The sequence below is a fragment of the Pelodiscus sinensis genome, chromosome 5 (genome assembly GCF_049634645.1).
Source record: "Pelodiscus sinensis isolate JC-2024 chromosome 5, ASM4963464v1, whole genome shotgun sequence".
Lineage (NCBI taxonomy): Eukaryota > Metazoa > Chordata > Testudines > Trionychidae > Pelodiscus > Pelodiscus sinensis.
In genome coordinates this window covers 76175626-76192936 of record NC_134715.1, presented here as the reverse complement: position 1 = coordinate 76192936, position 17311 = coordinate 76175626, and the positions used below count along the sequence as shown (strand labels likewise).

General features: G+C 45.9%; 1 protein-coding gene across 4 annotated transcripts in view; it reads right to left on the bottom strand.

Moving 5' to 3' along the window:
* Nucleotides 1–17311, bottom strand: part of PRIMPOL (primase and DNA directed polymerase) — a 60652-nt gene that overhangs the window by 19980 nt on the left and 23361 nt on the right. For all 4 annotated transcript variants that reach the window (XM_075930292.1, XM_075930295.1, XM_075930294.1 and 1 more), the window contains 2 exons: nt 17077–17218; nt 13915–14062 (listed from right to left, as the gene is read on the bottom strand). In XM_075930292.1, the coding sequence (XP_075786407.1) occupies nt 13915–14062; nt 17077–17218 (290 nt within the window). The remainder of the gene's footprint in view (nt 1–13914; nt 14063–17076; nt 17219–17311) is intronic.

Sequence of the window (17311 nt, the reverse complement as noted above, 5' to 3'; positions counted from 1 at the left end):
TAGAAAAATTGGAGAAGATCCAGAGAAGAGCAAAAATATGATTAAAGGTCTAGATAATATGACCTATGAGGGAAGTTTGAAAGAACGGGGCCTGTTTAGTCTTCAAAAGGGAAAACTGAGAGGGATAGCTGTCAATTACCTCAATGGATGTTACAAGAAAGAGAGAGAAAAATGATTCTCCTTAACCTCTGATAATAGGCCAAGAAGCAATGGGCTTAAATTGCAGCATGGGAGATTTAGGTTGGACATTAGGAAAAACTTCCTAGCTGTTAAGGTGGTCAATCACTGGAATAAATTGCATAGAGAGGTTGTGGAATCTCCATCATTGGAGATTTTAAGGGTAGATTAGGCAAAAACCTGTCAGGGATGGTCAGAGATGGTGATTGGTCCAGTCATGAATGAAGGGGACCGGACTTGCTGACCTCTTGAGGTTCCTTTCAGTTCTATGATTCTGTGTATTATCCTCACAGAAATGAGAAGTCCTGCAGCACCTTAAAGACTAAGATATATTTGAGCATAAGCTTTTGTGGGTAAAAAACACTTCCGTTTTTACCCATGAAAGATTATGCCCAAATAAAATTGTTAGACTTTAAGATGCTACAGAATTCCTTATTGTTTTTGCAGATGCAGACTAACAAAGCTACCTCTGAGACTCATCCTCACAAAGTGATAGCACATGCTCCATGAGAACGGTTGCAGGGGCAACGTCAGATTTTCTTTGTAATTGTTGCTCCAGGCTGAGGTATGGCCAGCGACTGGAAATGAGAGCAAGGAACCTGTCTCTCCAGCCCTCTCAAATCACCCCCAGGCAGCTTTTTTTTACTCCTACAAAATGAAAGATTTTATTGTAATTCCATTGGTGTCAATAGCAAAACTCCCAGTGACTTTAACGGGAGCAAGAATAAGGCCCAATGTGGGCATTCAGGGCCAGATTCTTGGTTCCAGTTTGGCTTCTTTCGAGCTCTCTAGAGCACATAACAGCCAAAAATCTGCTCTGAAGGACTCCTGAATGTTCTCCCTGCATGGCAAACTCTCTGGCTAACATAGGGCTAGCTATGCAGGTACTACACCACTTCCTGCAAGCCCCACAAGAATAAGTGGCACTGTTCTTTGGTGATCCTGGGCTGGTAAAATGGCCCATGAAGAGCTGTTGTAACTTAGAAGACTTTCCAACTTATGTCCAGAATCAAAGAACTTCCTACTATCCCCTAGATCAGGCTAATGGAAAGGTGGCTTTAAGACATACCTTTGTTTTGTCATTTAGGTCTTGGCCTGAGCATATCTCAACTGGAGTCAAGAATGTGGCCAATAACATCTAAATTCAGCCAATAAAAAAACCCTATATCTACAAAATAAGTAGGCAACTGTAAACCACTATCAAGCCTGTTACCAGCTTTTGTGATATCTTTTTTCAGTAGAGTATTACATACACACCCAGTAGCTATTTCCTTGAAGTAGAAAATTGAGAAGATTGCACTGCTAGTCATAGAAAACTAAAGAAAATACATAAACATGAAATGAGCTGAAGCACAACAAAACGTAAATATGTAATGAAAAAGAGGGTTTATTCACCTTGTGCAGTAACAGAGGTTCTTTGAGATGGCTGTCCCTGTGAATGTTCCACCTTAGGTTTTTGGGGTGCTGCTGCACACCTAGTGGGAGATTTATGGTAGCAGTGCCCTCAGTAGGCTGTACATGTGAATCCTGCCACTACTACACATACACAGCCAACCATTCCCTCTGTTCCTTCTCTGCCCCAGACGAAACAGACAATGTCCAAAGCAGAGGGGAGGAAGGGTGGTTGGTAGAGCACACACAGGAACAACCATTCCTAAGAACTTCCATTACTGCACAAGGTGAGTAACCCTCTCTTCTTCAAGGAGTGTCCTTGTGGGTGCACCACCTTAGGTGACTATAGAGCAGTACCCATAATGAGGAGGTGGGTGCTTTGGCTAGTTAGTATGCTGGACCATGGACAGCACGGCATGCCCCAAATTGGTGCCCTGGGATAAGTAAGTATCAAGGGCATAATGTCTAGCGAAAGTGTGGGCGGAAGTCCATGTTGCAGCTGTGCAAATGTCTATAAGAGGGATGTTACTTGGAGATTCTTGATTGAACGTGGGGTAGGCTAACCAGATGCAATCCACTATCCATCTGGATAATCTCTAGGTGGAGATTGGCATGCCCAAGGATCTTTCTGTAGTGGACATGAATAGTCTAGGTGTCTTGTGGATTCCCCTTTTCCTGTCCAAATAAAAGGCAATTGCTCTGCACACATCGAGCGTGTGCCACATAGCCTCTTTAGTGTTGGCATGGAGCTTTGCGAAAAAGATGGGTAGTATCACAGGTTCACTGCAGTGAAAAGAGGTGAATACTTTTGGCAAGAACTTTGGGTGTGGTTGTAGAATCACTTTATCTTTGTGAAAAACTGTAAAGCGCAGATTCGCCTTTAATGCACCAATTTCACTCACCCTCTTGGCTGATGTAACAGCTATCGATAGAGCCACCTTCATCAATTAAGTGGAGCATGGAGCCATGGGTTTGAATGATGTATGGGTGAGGGCACAAAGTACTAAATTGAGGTCCCAGATTGGGACTGGAGATTTAATAGGCAGAAAAGTGTTCTGAATGCCCTTAATGAAGCACTTAGTTGTAGGAAGGGTGAAGATAGATTTGTTTTCAGTGGGTTGATGAAAAACTATTATAGCCACAACGTGAACCTTTAATGAACTCAATGAAAGGCCTGAGTGTTTTAGGTTTAAAAGATATTCCAAGACGGCCAAGAGTGGTATTGTCAGTGGGATTGCTGACCTTTGTTTTGCCCAGAGCAAGAATCTACGCCACTTATACAGGTAAGATCTTCTGGTTGTTAGCCTATGGCTGTTCAGTAAAATTTGTTTAACTTGATCAGTGAATGTTGTTTCTATTGAGGAGAGCCACTGAGAAACTATGCTCAGAAATGAAGGATCTGGAGGGATGGATGGTGAATTTGTCCATTCTGCTGCGTGAGAAAATGGGGAAAGCAAATGGAGATGCCATGCTGACCTCCTGGAAATCTGTAGCAGGTAAGCGTACCAGGTCTGTCATGGTCAGGCTAGAGTGATAAGCATTACTGCTGCTGCATCTGCTGCTATTTTATTAATTATTTGATGCAGAAGCAGAATTGGAGGAAACACATAGAAGGGATGCACTCCAGGGTATTGTGAACACATCCCCCAGGGAACACAAGCCAATGCCCGCATATGAACAGTATTGTGGACACTTCCGGGCATCAGCTGTCAACAGGTCCACTGTGGAGAACCTCAGTGACTGAAGTTCTGTTGTAGAAAGTTGGTGTCCATTTCCCATTTATGATTGGAGTTGAAATTTCTGCTGAGACTGTCTGCAGTAAGATTGTCCTTGCCCAGAAGATAAGAGGCTTGTATGCGTACATTGTGAGCAATACACTATGTCCACAGACTGATAGCCTCTCTCAATGAGACCTGGCTCCCCCCTCCTGTTGATGTAACACATTGTGGCTTGGTGCCCGTAAAAATCTGAACTGTACTGTTATATACAAGATGAAGGAAATGTTGGTATGCGTAAAATACTGTTCTGAGTTCTAATATGTTTATGTGCAGGACGTGCTCCTGTGGAGACCAACATCATTGAGAGCACCAGAGAGTACACCCCATCCCAGGAGGGAGGCATCTGTTCTGATGGTCACCGTCGGGGAATGTCTGTGGAAAGGTACCCCACAATATACTTTTTCTGGGTCGTAAGCCCACCCGACTAGTGATCTCATTTGATTTTGTTTAAGATTGAGAGTAATTTGCTGATGCTGTTGTAATGAGGTCTGTATACAGTCCTTAGCCACTGCTGCATGGGCCTCATGCATAGCCTGTCATGAGCTACCACTCGTGTGGCTGCTGCCATATGGCTTAGTAACTGAAGACAGGCGTTGGCTAGAACTTGTGGACTGGTTTGGAGCAATGCAATAAGGTTCTTGATGGACTGGAATCTTTGCTGTGGGAGGGAGGCTCTCACCTGAACACAGTAAAGGTGGGCCCCGATAAAGTCAATAGTCTGCACTGGTTGTAGTCTGCACTTGGGTAGATTTATTTGTAGCCTGAGGGTCTGGAACAGAGTCCTGGTTAATGAGACTATGTTGTGGGCTTCTAGGCTTGTGGTTGCCCGTATCAGACAATTGTCGAGGTAGGGGAATATGGATACGTCTTGCTTGTGGAGATGAGTGGTGACCACCTTTTAAAAAAACCATTGGGGGTGTGGAAAGTCCCAACGTTAACACCCTGTATTGGAAGTGGGCGCTGCCCAGGGCAAATCTTGGGTATTTTCGATGTGCTGGGTGGATAGATATGTGGAAGTAGGCATCCTGAAAGTTGAGAGTTGATAACCAGTCCCCCTTGTTTAAGGATGGTATTATAGTAGACAGAGTGTCCATCTTGAAGTGTTGAGAACATATGTGGCAGTTGACCCTTCTGAAATGGAGCATTGGTCTCCCTCTTCCCGATGTTTTTGTTGTGAGGAGGTAATGGGAGTAAAACCCGTCACTGTACTGATGGGGTATGGGTTCTATCTAGAAGAAGATGATATTTGATCTTTTGTTGGTCTCATGAGATGGGTCCCTGAAAGGGGATGGGAGGGTGGATGGGAAAGGGAATAGAAGAAAAAGGGGTGCAGTATCCACCCTTCACGATGTCCAACACCCACTTGCCAGTCGTAATGGAGGACTATTGATGGTAGAAAGGAAGTAGGCGATGGTGGAAAACGTGGTGGGGTTGCCTTAGATGAGGGGTTATCATCAGACTCTTGACCTGATCTTCAAAATGTTTGTCTAGAGGTTGAAGGTTGGGAGGTAGAGGGCTGGGCAGGGATCTGCCTCTGTCTAGTTTGGCATTGCCTTCTATTGTTGAAGCACCTCTGAGCTTGAGTAATAGGCAAAGGCAAATAGCATTGTATAAAATATCTGCCGTGTTTATGCTTTGTTGCAGAGACATGGATGTTGAGGGTTTTTAATGTCATCTGCGAGTCCTTGAGAGAAGGGAGTAACACATGAGTAGTATCTGCAAACAATTTTGAAGTGTGGAAAGGAAGGTCCTCGACTGTGGCCTGTACCTTGTGGTAGACAAGTGGAGCCATGAGAATATCCTCATTACAATGGCAGTGGCAATTGATCGTGATGCTATGTCAGATGTGTCCAGGGCCACTTGTAGGGGCATGTGGGATATCAACATGCCCCCATTCATATTAGCTCTGAACTCTTCTCTTTTCTCATCCGAAAGGCTGTCAAAGTGAAAATTGCTCAAAGATGTAATGCGTATATTTTGCGAGCATTGCTATGTAGTTGGATATACGCAGCTATAAAGATGCAGAGGAGTAAACCTTTCTACTCATAAGGCCTAGGCACTTCCAGTCCTTATCATACAGCGTGGTTCTGACTGCGCTCTGCTTTCCCCTCTGGTTAACAGCATCCACCACTAAGGAGTTAGGGAATGGGTGAGGGGAAAAAAGGAAGTTGGCACTTTGAGGGCAACATACTATTTACAGTGAGATCTATTGCAGATTGTGGCTGGCATCTGCCAAATGATATTGGCAGGATACATAAGCACCAGGGCCATTGTTAAGGCCTGTTTAGCAGCCGGGGAGGCATGAAATATGCTGGTCAATTCATGTTGCATTTTGGGGAGACTCACTAGAGAACATCCACAACCCTATTGTATAGTTCTTAGAATAAACGGAAGTCATATCCCACCTTGAGAGGTGGAGGCATTAGGGTATCATCAGGGGAAGAAGAGGATATGAGAGTTGGAGGATGAGAAGATACAGTGGATCCCTCATCACTTGAGACTGGGTAATCTTCCTCTTGGTAGGCTGACCTGTCAAAAGATGGCAGGGATGTCGCTCTTGATGGTGCTGCAGGAGCGAGGTGGAATGAGATGTAATTGCTGGGATCAGTATGATGCCATGGGTCCCAATAGGGCCAGTTAGGCGGGAGTGGTACAGAAGTGGGCAACCGCTGTGGTGGCTGCCATTACAGTGCTATTTGTTGCTGTTGTGGCTGCTTTGGGGAGAAAGGGCTTGGGTATCAACCAAGGGTTCATCTTCCTCGTCACTTGACAGCGGCGGTGCCGAGCCTGATGTAGTTGAGAGTGGGAAGCTGCCGGACGAGGGTATACTGTCAGTGCCAAATAAAGGGGTTGCGAACACTGACATTACTCTGAGCTCCTCCGAGGTAGTGAAAGGGAGTGGTTGCAGGGTCTCCAGTGCTGATCACAGCATAGATGGTGTTATTGCCATGTGGGAGATCATCGGCACCAAACTCTTCAGTGTTGATGGTGCCATGTGAGGCCTGGCCTTCTTTGGTGCCAACAGTGCTTCAGCTGAGGCTGATTTGGCCTTTGCTTTTGTTGGTACTGGGATGGGTGGAGACGGTGCCGGTGGTGCCAATTTTGACTTAGGCTTGTCTAGCGCCTTTGTGCCTGTCTTGATGAGGTTCTTGGACCCTCAGGAACCGTTGGTGCCAGACAGTCCCAGTACCTCCCTGTCTGGTGCCCTGGTAGAGGTCAGTGCAGGGGGTATTTTGGGTGCTTGTCCCTGTTTCTTTGAGGTAGAGTCATCCGTACCTGAGGAATGAAATCTCTTTCTGGATTGCTCAGAAGAAGAGTCTCAAACTAGAGCTCGCCAAAGCCACGTTCTCAGACATGGCAAGAGGAGAGGGTTACCAAGGTGGGGTAGAGTGCTCTGGGTCTGAGGCTAGCTTCACTGTGTTCTCAACTGAGAGAGGTTTGAGCTGGAGCTCCCTTGCTTTGCACATGCAAGCTGTTAGCTGCTTGCAATGCTGGCAATGAGCAGTGGCGTGGCCCTAGGCACCGTATACAGTGTGAGTGCCTGTCAGAGGCAGAAATTGAAAGCAGCATTTAAATCCTGGGGAACCAGGCATCCTAGGTAAACACTTTGTCTAAGGCAGAAGACAGCCTTAACAGGAACAGAAGAAGAAAAAAAATTACAAGAATTAACTAGTGTGAAAGTAGAAAGAATTATACTGTAAGAAAAAGATGAATTGTGCTGTAATAATGGAATAAGTTGAAGGAATTCTGTTTGTCTTTTTAAGAGGAAGAAGAAAAGTATGTTAATGTTGATTGTAGGTATGCAGATCAAGGTGCTAGCCAATTTGGGCCTGAGTTTAACAGGAAAAGAAACATTAAGTGTTAGGAAACAATTCCAGATAATCAGGGAGATATAGCCAGGAGATTGCTGTGTGCTTAATATTGAAATGAAGAGTACTTGAGTAGCCTCACACTAATTATGTGAAGTTTTGCCCCCCTTTTAATCCTGTTAATTTTGGCTTCCTTTTGACTATATAAAATCAAGGGGTTTGAACCTTGTAGGGTACTCACATTTTCTCCATGCATTTTAGCAAAGCTTTGCTGAAATAAACAGAGCAGTCTGCCAAATCTGTGAGTCCTGTCTGACTTTGACAATTTGGAGGTTCCACCGAGATGGCAACCGTCTTCGCTGAAGCTGTGTGATCCCTGACTGTCTTGCAGGACTACCGTGGCAGCCGGCACCTGGGCATTTAGCCCGAGCGGTCCTCTGCCAGAACGGAAAGGTGCACAGCCACAGCGAAGTCTACGCCATCGAACCTGTTGGTTCCTGCTCTGTTCTGGTAGGGATCCCGGGATCTAACATCAGGACTCTGGTCAGGTAATTATTTTGTCCGGACTGAGGACTGTCTTGTCTCTGTGTCTATCCGTCTTCCCTGTGGTGTGAGTGAGTCTGGGAGCCATCCCTGTCCAGGGACTGGCCGACCAAGAGGCTCCTGTCCCCGCGGTCTGTGTGACTGGAATCTGCACAATCGCAGCCGCACCGCACCTTGGATAAAATCCTTGGAGTGAACGCAAGGGCGATTGAGGCAGTAGCCTGTGGGCTTCTTTTGTGTGTTGCACTGGGCACCGCTCTGACGAACCCGAATTTCCTCCTTGTGTAATTGGTGTATGAAGTCCTCCTGTATGGGTAACTAGACGTCTAAGCAGGGATAGTTCCCTAAAGGGACCCTGGCTCAGTTTATATATTTTAGAAAGGGTCCGGACTCCTGTAAATTTCTGGAAAAATGATCTAGATTGACTCTGGGGGGATCCCAAAACTCAGTGGCCACTGTTAGGATCTTGGAACAAAGACCAAGTGGACGTCTTAAAAGACAAACTTGGCCTTCCCAAAAACTAAATTGGCTAGAGGAGAGGTAGATTGCTTCATGCAGTGGTGGGACGAGGCAAATCTTAAATGAACTGAATCGAAGCTCGCCTCCCTTAAAAATTCTAATTATAAGAAAAAGCTTTATTGGAAACCTCCTCTCCCACCACCAGATCGAGCGCTTCCCTTTACCCCGTCCTTCAAGAAGACTCAGACCGGTCCCACTTGAAGTTATAAACCCTGGACCCACACGGAGCTCCACTCGATTTTAAAAGGTTTTCCAAAGCCCCAGGAAAACCCTACCAAATTTGCAGAGGAATTTTGCTAGTGTGCAATGCCTATGAACCCTCTGAAGCAGACCTGCTGCAACTGTGTAAGCTACTTATAACCCCGTAAACAGCAACAAAGAAAAAAAAAAAACCCGGGCAACTATCACACAGACTGACTGATAGTTTTTGTTTGTTTGGTTGGTTTTTGGGTTTTTTTGGGGGGTACAGCAACCAGGTAAAAATGGACAGGGCGCCCTGGCGCATGCGTTTGTTAATAGCCTCTTATCTGCTATTAGCAGTATGTTAAAGCAAATAAGTGTTGGATGGGAGGCCAAGACCATGGACAAATTGCAAGCAGTGGCAGAGCATTGCCACTGCACTCTAAAAGGAAAGAGAAGCAGTCCGCACAAAAGTTGATAGCTCTGCAAATACAGCATTATTCAGGGCAGGGCAGACAGTACTGGGAACAGGGAGGGTACCAAGAATGGGGATAAGGTCGGAGAAGGGGTTGTGGCACCCAGTTTTTGGGATTTAGAGGTTTCAGCTCCGGTCATATACACCCTGTGGGAACAAGGCATTATTGTCCCCTATTCCAGCCCCTGTAACACCCCATCCTCCCAGTTCGAAAAGCTGATAGTAAATCATGGCGGTTTGTTCAGGATCTTCAAGCTATTAACTGCATTGTTGTACCCACCTTTCCTGTAATCCCTAACCCAGCAACCAATCTGGCTTCTATCCTGCCAGATGCAACTCATTTTACTGTTGTTGATTTGTGTTCTGCTTTCTTTTCTGTCCCGGTTCACCCTAAGTTCCAGTATCTTTTTGCCTTTTCTTACAAGGAGCAGCAGTATGCTTCCCAAGGGGTACACAGAAAGCCCGTCTTACTTTTCCCAAGCATTAGCCAAAGACCTTGTTAACCTGGTCTTCCCCTCTGGGTCCACATTGGTCCAATGTGTAAATGATCTACTCCTCTGTTCCCCTTCATTATCTGCCTCAGAAACTGACTCTTTAGTGCTTCTCACTGCCCCCCCCCACCTTAGGGTTACCTAACTGCTGTAAGCCTTTTACCCTTTTCTGCCACGAGCAATCTGGTTGTGCACTTGGGGTTTTTACTCAGGAGCATGGTGGCAAAAAAATCGTCCAGTAGCTTATTTCTTTGCCACCTTGGATCCTGTTGCCCAAGGTCTACCCCCGTCTGCGGGCTGTGGCTGCCGCGGCACGCCTAATTGAAATGTCTGAGTCCCTTGTCTTCCGCTCTCCTGTTTCTCTCATGGTCCCTCACTCTATAGAAACTCTCCTGCTACAAGGTAATACAGCTCACCTTTCCTCCGCCCGCCTCACTTTTACTGCTTTCGGCTTCGCATATCACCATAAAGCGCTGTTCTCAACTGAACCCTGCCACTCTCCTTCCTCTGTCTAATGACGGTGAACCCCACGACTGCCTTGCAACTGTCTCTGCTGTCACCGTCCTTTCTGATGTCCCTGTCTCTAACTCCGACCTTGTGTTATTCACTGACGGTTCCTGCTTTAGAGATAGCCACGGTCGTCTCCTTGCAGAATACACTGTGGTATCACTCTCTGAAACCCTAGAAGCTGCGCCTTTACCTTCTGTGACTTCAGCACAAGTCGCTGAACTAGTTGCCCTAACCCGCGCTTGCTTTCTGGCTGAGGGATGCTCCACCACCATTTATACTGATTCTCGATATGCTTTTGGGGTTGTACATGACTTTGGCACCCTCTGGCAAGCTCGGGGTTTCCTTACCTCTGCTGGTACCCCTATCAAGAATGGCCCCTACATTTCTGCTCTCCTGTATGCAGTTTTACTCCCATCTGCATTAGCTATTGTTAAGTGCCCTGGTCACTCCACAGCAGATACTGATGTTGCTAAGGGTAATGCTGCCATAAAACCTTCCCCAGGTGCATTTCTCGGTTCCCTTTCTGTTTCTGTACCACCGCAGTCCCTTTCTAAAGTCACCCTGCTCCAAGACTCTGCCTCAGAAACAGAAAAAGACTCCTGGGTCGCCCAGGGTTGCTCTCTACACCCTGATTCCCTTTGGCGCCCCCTTATTGGTGCCTTTGTGGCCCCCTTTTCGCTCTACCCAGCTTTGGCCGCCCTGCTACATGGCGTTTCGCATGTCGGAAAGGAGGGTATGATCTCTGCTGTAACTAAGGCAGGATGGTGGGCCCCCATTTCAGCTCTTTTGCAGCTCGCCACTGTGCCACCTGTACCACTTGCCAAAGCTACAATGTTGGCAAACCTGTAAAGGTAGCTCAAGGGTTCCGAGGCCTGCCCCAAGCACCGTTCTTGCATTGGCAGCTTGATTTTGTACAAATGCCTAAGTGTCAACGCTATGAATTCATTCTGGTTATGGTATGCTTATTTTCGGGCTGGATTGAAGCCTTTCCTTGTCGCAAAGCTGATTCACTGTCTGTTGCCAAATGTTTGTTAAATCATATTATGCCTGCCAAAGGAATTCCTGCCACTTTGTCCAGTGACCGGGGTATACATTTTACTGGACAACTTGTTCAGCACCTGGATCGTGTATTACATGTCACGCACTTGCTGCACTGTCCCTACCACCCACAGAGCGCAGGTGCAGTTGAAAGACGAAATGGCATGCAAAAAAAAAAAAAAAAAAAATATAAGCTTGCAAAAATTTGTGACTCTACAGGGTTAAGCTGGCCAGCGGCCTTACCATTGGCCCTTATGGAAATTCGATCCACCCCATCCCAGAGACATAAATTAAGTCCTTTTGAAATTGTTATGGGGCGCCCTATGCGAACAATGGCTACCATTACTCCAGTCTCAGACTTGAACTTGACTCATAGTATACTCCTTCAGTACTGCAAGGGACTAATGCAAGCTGTAAGTCACTTCCATTCACAGGTTCGAGCCGCCTGGCCAACCGAACCCACCTCTGATGCCTGCCACACCCTCGAGACAGGTGATTGGGTCTACATACGACACCACCAACGAAAACACGCCTTGGAACCCCGGTGGAAGGGCCCGCATCAGGTGCTGCTCACTACCCAGACGGCTGTTAAGCTATCCGGCATAGCAGCATGGATACATGCTTCTCAGTGTAAGAAGGCACCACCCCCAGCAGACCAGTCATCGCCTCAGGACCACGCAGAGTCAATTTTGACTCCAGAAGAAGATGTAGAGGAACAGCCTGCAATACCTTACAACCTACGTTCACGTAAGGGTTGCCTGAAGCAGACGACAACCAAAAGCAAGGCCCAAGAAGAAGCAGCAGTGAGCCTAGCGCCTGCTGCCTGGTGGACATAAAACCGTGACTGCGGTTCCCTCAGCTAAGGTTGTCAGAACCAAAAAGGGTCTTGCCTCCAGCATGTGCCTCTGGTGAGGCCTGTTCCTCGGCTACTGGTGTCTTAAGGTCTGGGGAATCCACAATGACAATGACAATTCTTTTATCCACCAGCAAGTATGGATCGCTCAGACCCTTAATATCTTTAATTGCTGGGTCTGCAGCCACATTCCATCCCACTCACAAGCTGGTTCCTGTCTTGGCAATCCCACTTAATTCCCCAGGCCTCACCCGTTTAACAAGACATGGAACAGTAATAACACTTGGGAAGCAGTGGGAATAAATGTGGGAATAAATGTATCTAAACGGATAAGTGTGAAGGAGAAAAAAAGGTCACTGGTGTTTGGTGTGTAATGGGACGGGGCTGAATCTGGGGAGGAGCAGTTGTCTCCAGCATATTGTAACATCAGTACAATCTTTAATGCCATGCAAATAACACCACTCCCCGTAAGGAGAATCACCGTGTGCCCTGCGGGGGATATTACTCCTCCTTTGTAGACATCTATATGGCAAAGGGGTGCAACTGACCCTTCCCGGCTTTGATAGGGCATCATTGGGTCTGTGGGACAAAGGCCTATACCACATTACCAGTTAACTGGTCAGGTATCTGTTATCCCGACCAACTCTTCCCACAATTCCGAGTGTTAGAGTCCTTCCCACGAGAACGCCTCCGTAATTTTAGGCGAAAAAGAAGGGACTTGTCGGATGCCCAATGGTATGTGAATCACATAAGCCCTTTAACTTGGGAAGAGGCTATTGGTGGTTCCTTTATCCCACTTGGGGGAGTAATACATCATGCAAAAAGGCTTCTGAGGTTACAAGCAGTAGTTGAAATCATGGCAAATGAAACTGGAGAAAGTTTAAGGGCCCTGGCCAAAGAAACGGGAGCGATCAGACAAGTGGTCCTCCAAAACCGTCAGGCATTGGATATAGTGCTGGCAGCAAAAGGAGGGACCTGTGCTCTCATTGGCAAAGAATGTTGTGTATATATACCAGACAACAATGAAAATGGCTAAGTAACTTGTCCAATTTCTCTGGCATAGGAAACTGGTTGTTTCAGGAAACCCTGACTAGCCTATTTGGGATCTTAATAATTTTTGTATGTTTTCAGTTAATCTCCTGTTGTATCCAAAACTGTGCAAGACATGTCACAGACATGTCCCCTCACCAGAGTGCTAATCTGATGATTTTAAATATCACTGATGAACAGAGAGACAAAGAACGGTTAATGCAAGGAACCCAGTAATTGTTGGTCATAGGCGAAGCTTGACCAAAAGGAGGGATTGTGAAAGTAGAAAGAATTATACTGTAAGAAAAAGATGAATTGTGCTGTAATAATGGAATAAGTTGAAGGAATTCTGTTTGTCTTTTTAAGAGGAAGAAGAAAAGTATGTTAATGTTGATTGTAGGTATGCAGATCAAGGTGCTAGCCAATTTGGGCCTGAGTTTAACAGGAAAAGAAACATTAAGTGTTAGGAAACAATTCCAGATAATCAGGGAGATATAGCCAGGAGATTGCTGTGTGCTTAATATTGAAATGAAGAGTACTTGAGTAGCCTCACACTAATTATGTGAAGTTTTGCCCCCCTTTTAATCCTGTTAATTTTGGCTTCCTTTTGACTATATAAAATCAAGGGGTTTGAACCTTGTAGGGTACTCACATTTTCTCCATGCATTTTAGCAAAGCTTTGCTGAAATAAACAGAGCAGTCTGCCAAATCTGTGAGTCCTGTCTGACTTTGACACTAGAAAGAACTACTGCTACCTATAAAACCACTGACACTATACTAAAAGATAAGAACAAGATAAATTCGAAAATCTATTGTAAAACTGGAGAGCAACTGAGGTTCCAACCAATGCCACTGGTGGCAGAGAAGGAACTGAGCGGATGGTTGGCTGTGCATGTGTAGTAATGGCACTATGCGTACCATAAATCTCCAACTAGGCACACAGCAGCGCCCCAAAGTGCTAAGGTGGAACACCCACAGGGACACTCCTTGAAGAGCGAATATATTGGTTTCCACCTATGATCCCCATTACCATAATATCTGAGTGCTTGATTATACTTTTAAGACATAAACTTTCTACACATTTCCTCTTTATGTACTGGAAATAAGAAAACTTGCTTACCAACATGAATATTATCCTTAAATGCTGTCTTCTGAAGCAGAAATATTAAGTGATGGCTAAATTTTTCATCAGTACTGGAATCTAAGTTCAAGACATCTTCAGCTGAACATTTAACTCCATAAAGTTCTTCCAGCTTTTTACTAACAAGCTGAAAAATACAAATAATCGGGCTTTTTTTAATGTTTTTTAAATAACTTAGTGGTATCCATAGATATTGACAAAAGGGGAGATTTTATGTCTTCATTCATTTCAAAGATATTTTTGGTTTTAAACATCATTTTTTGTATTATGAAATTCCATGGCTTATTAAATACTAATAAAAATACAAACACAGGCTGCACCAGTAACAGATTCTTGCAAATTTCCAGTTTCTCACCTAAAAGCCTAATATATGGTTTCATCTGCACATTTTTGTTACATTGCTTCCAAAGTACAGTTTACCGGGTGTCCAATAAAAACATAGTATCAGTTAACTGTTTAAACCAGTGTTTTTTAAACTTTAAGACCAAGGAACACCAAACAATTTTTTTTTATGAGGAACACCAAAGATTTTTTTTTTGAGCAAAAAAAAAAAGTCGCCTGCCCCTTTAAACCCTTGAAAGGCGGTCATTTTTAACTCTGTTGTTCTCCACTGCACACCTCCAACTGCCTCGCAGGACACCAGTGTGCAAATGAATACAGTTTAAGAAACACTGGTTTAAACAGTTATACAGTCAGGGAGCCAGCTGCGCAGCTGCAATGTAAAGCTTATAGTGCAGGGCCAGCAGCTGGGATCCAGCTCCCAGCCACACTAGCTGCCAGCTCTACTCCCAGGGATCTTGCAGTGTGTAATCATGTAACTACTGTAATCATGTAACCATTGTGAACAGTTACATGGTTACCTAATTAATGATTTTTAACATCCCTAGTGAAAACTAATATTGGAGACTTTACAATCCAAACTTACAATAATTTAGTCATATTATATCTAGAGCCAGACTAAACATCTTAGATCCAGGAAGTCCAAAACTTTCAGATCTTGGTACCTCAGATCCCTCTCTTTTAGATCCAATAATTTTCTTTGAGGATTCCTTATATTTCAGAACTGACTCACATGCCCACAAAGAATATGGACCCTCCAAGCACTTCTCCAAGAGGAAACCCCTCATTCAAGTCTGTGACTCCTTTCTCTCCTAGCAATAAGCACGAATGCACAAAGCTCTGGAGATAACATTGGAGATAACATTCCATTACAAGCCCCACCAAATCTACTTGAAAATCTCACGTGCTAATTACTAAAATCAACAGTTAACAAGAAGTGATTCTATTGAAGAATAAAAAAGGTCTAAGTTCAATAAAAACCAACAGGGGGGGGGGGGAGAGGGACTGACAACTGCAGTAGCTAGGAAAGAGAAGAACTTAGGGAAAAACAGAGGGGGAGCATGTTAGAACCCAGGAGCATGCCAATATGCTTTTGTTAGAACCCAGGAACATGCCAATGTGCTCCCTAATTTTACTTCTTTCTTTGGTTCTATGGTTCTTGTATTAGCAGGGATGAAAAAAAATTCTTACAGGTACTGTCCTATCACAATCCACCCCAGGGATGCCAGGTAGCTGGGCTAGGAGTGCCTCTCCCCTCCCGCAGCAACTAAGCGCCCCAGTCAGCCAGTTTCTTGCTGGAGTGCTGAATCCAGAGTGTACTAGCTTACTTTTGCCTCTGTATACAGTAAAACTCCATTAGTCTGGCATCCAATGCTCCGGCACTCCTGATGGTCCGGCACCATCAGGAACCCGGAAGTGCTCGGGGCAGCGGACAATTGGAGCTGTTCTGCGCCCGGCTTCCCTGATTCAGCCGCTGCTGAAACTGACCAGCAGATGAATCGGGAAAGCCAGGGGCAGAGCAGCTGGGGTACGGCTGGGTTGGTCCCATAGCGCTGCCCCTTGGGGCTGCAGGGCCAACCCGGCAGCACCTCAGCTGCTCTTGGGGACGCCTGGAGCGGAGCAGCCGGGGTGCTGCCAGGTTGGTCCCGCAGCGCTGAGGGGTGGCGCTACGGGACCAACCCGGTAGCACCCCAGCTGCTCTGCCCCAGGCGCCCCTATTCAGCTGCTGGTGAAACTGACCAGCGGCTGATTCCGGGAAGCCTGGGGCAGATCTGCTCTGCCCTGGGCTTCCCGGAGTCAGCCGCAGATCAGTTTCAGCAGCAGCTCAATAGGGGCGCCTGCGGCAGAACAGCTAGGGTGCTGCCGGGTTGGTCTTGTAGCGCCGAGAAGCAGCGCTACGGGACCAACCCAGCAGCACCCCAGCTGCTCTGCCCCAGGTGTTCCCTAGTCAGCCGCTGCTGAAACTGATCAGCAGGTGACTCCGGGAAGCAGCTCTGCCCCGGGCTTCCCGGAATCAGCCGCTGGTCAGTTTCAGCAGCAGCTGAATAGGGGTGCCTGGGGCAGAGCAGCCGGGGTGCTGCTGGGTTGGTCCCATAGCGCCTCTCCTCGGCACTGCGGGACCAACCCGGCAGCACCCCGGCTGCTCTGTCCCAGGTGTCCCCAAGAGCAGCTGGCGTGCTGCCGGGTTGGTCTTGCAGAGCCAAGGGGCAGCGCTACCGGACCAACCCGGCAGCACCCCAGCTGCTCTGCCGCAGGCATCCCCGATTCAGCTACTGCTGAAACTGACCAGCAGCGGCTGAATCGGGGACGCCTGGGGCAGAGCTGGACTATCGGAAGGAGGGGCTATGAGGGGTCTGGGGTGGCATCCCCCCCATAGCTCCCCCTTCTGATAGTCCGGCATATCTGATAATCCGGCATTCCCTGGGTCCTAAAGGTGCTATATTATCGGAAGTTTACTGTATCAGGGCACATAATCCATCATGAAAGAGAAATTACAAACCTCTGGTGAACATGCTGTCCTAGCAATCACCACCACTTTTACTGTTCGTTAAAAAGCAAAGTTTCCTGGTTTTCCTTTGAAGCAGAAAAACCAGAAACTTCACTTTTAAACTAGCTGTATCTAGTTTTCTTAATTTTCTCTAAAAATGTGTTAATCAATTTTCATTTCATTTGGGATAACGTCAGCTATGGACTAACTATAAGGAAAATGTCTTCACTTTATTCTCCTTTTGAGCCGTATTAATGCCATTAACAAGTAAAACAGACCTACAGTAAGTTCTATTTTAATTATTTCAGTTTTACCTCAATTAACTTTGCAATCATCCTCTTCCCATCAGCTCCTGGATTAACTAGTTTATAGAACTCCAAATCAAAATACAGTTTGCAAACTGCTTTTTCAGGAATAACTTCATAGCAGTGCATAAGACTTGTTTTACGTTCTTTGCTAAACAGAAAATAGTCAAGAGTGATCATCCATGTTTAGGAACAATAATTCAAAAAATGAAAGATTTTTATTCCTCTTTGGTGAAACACTTGT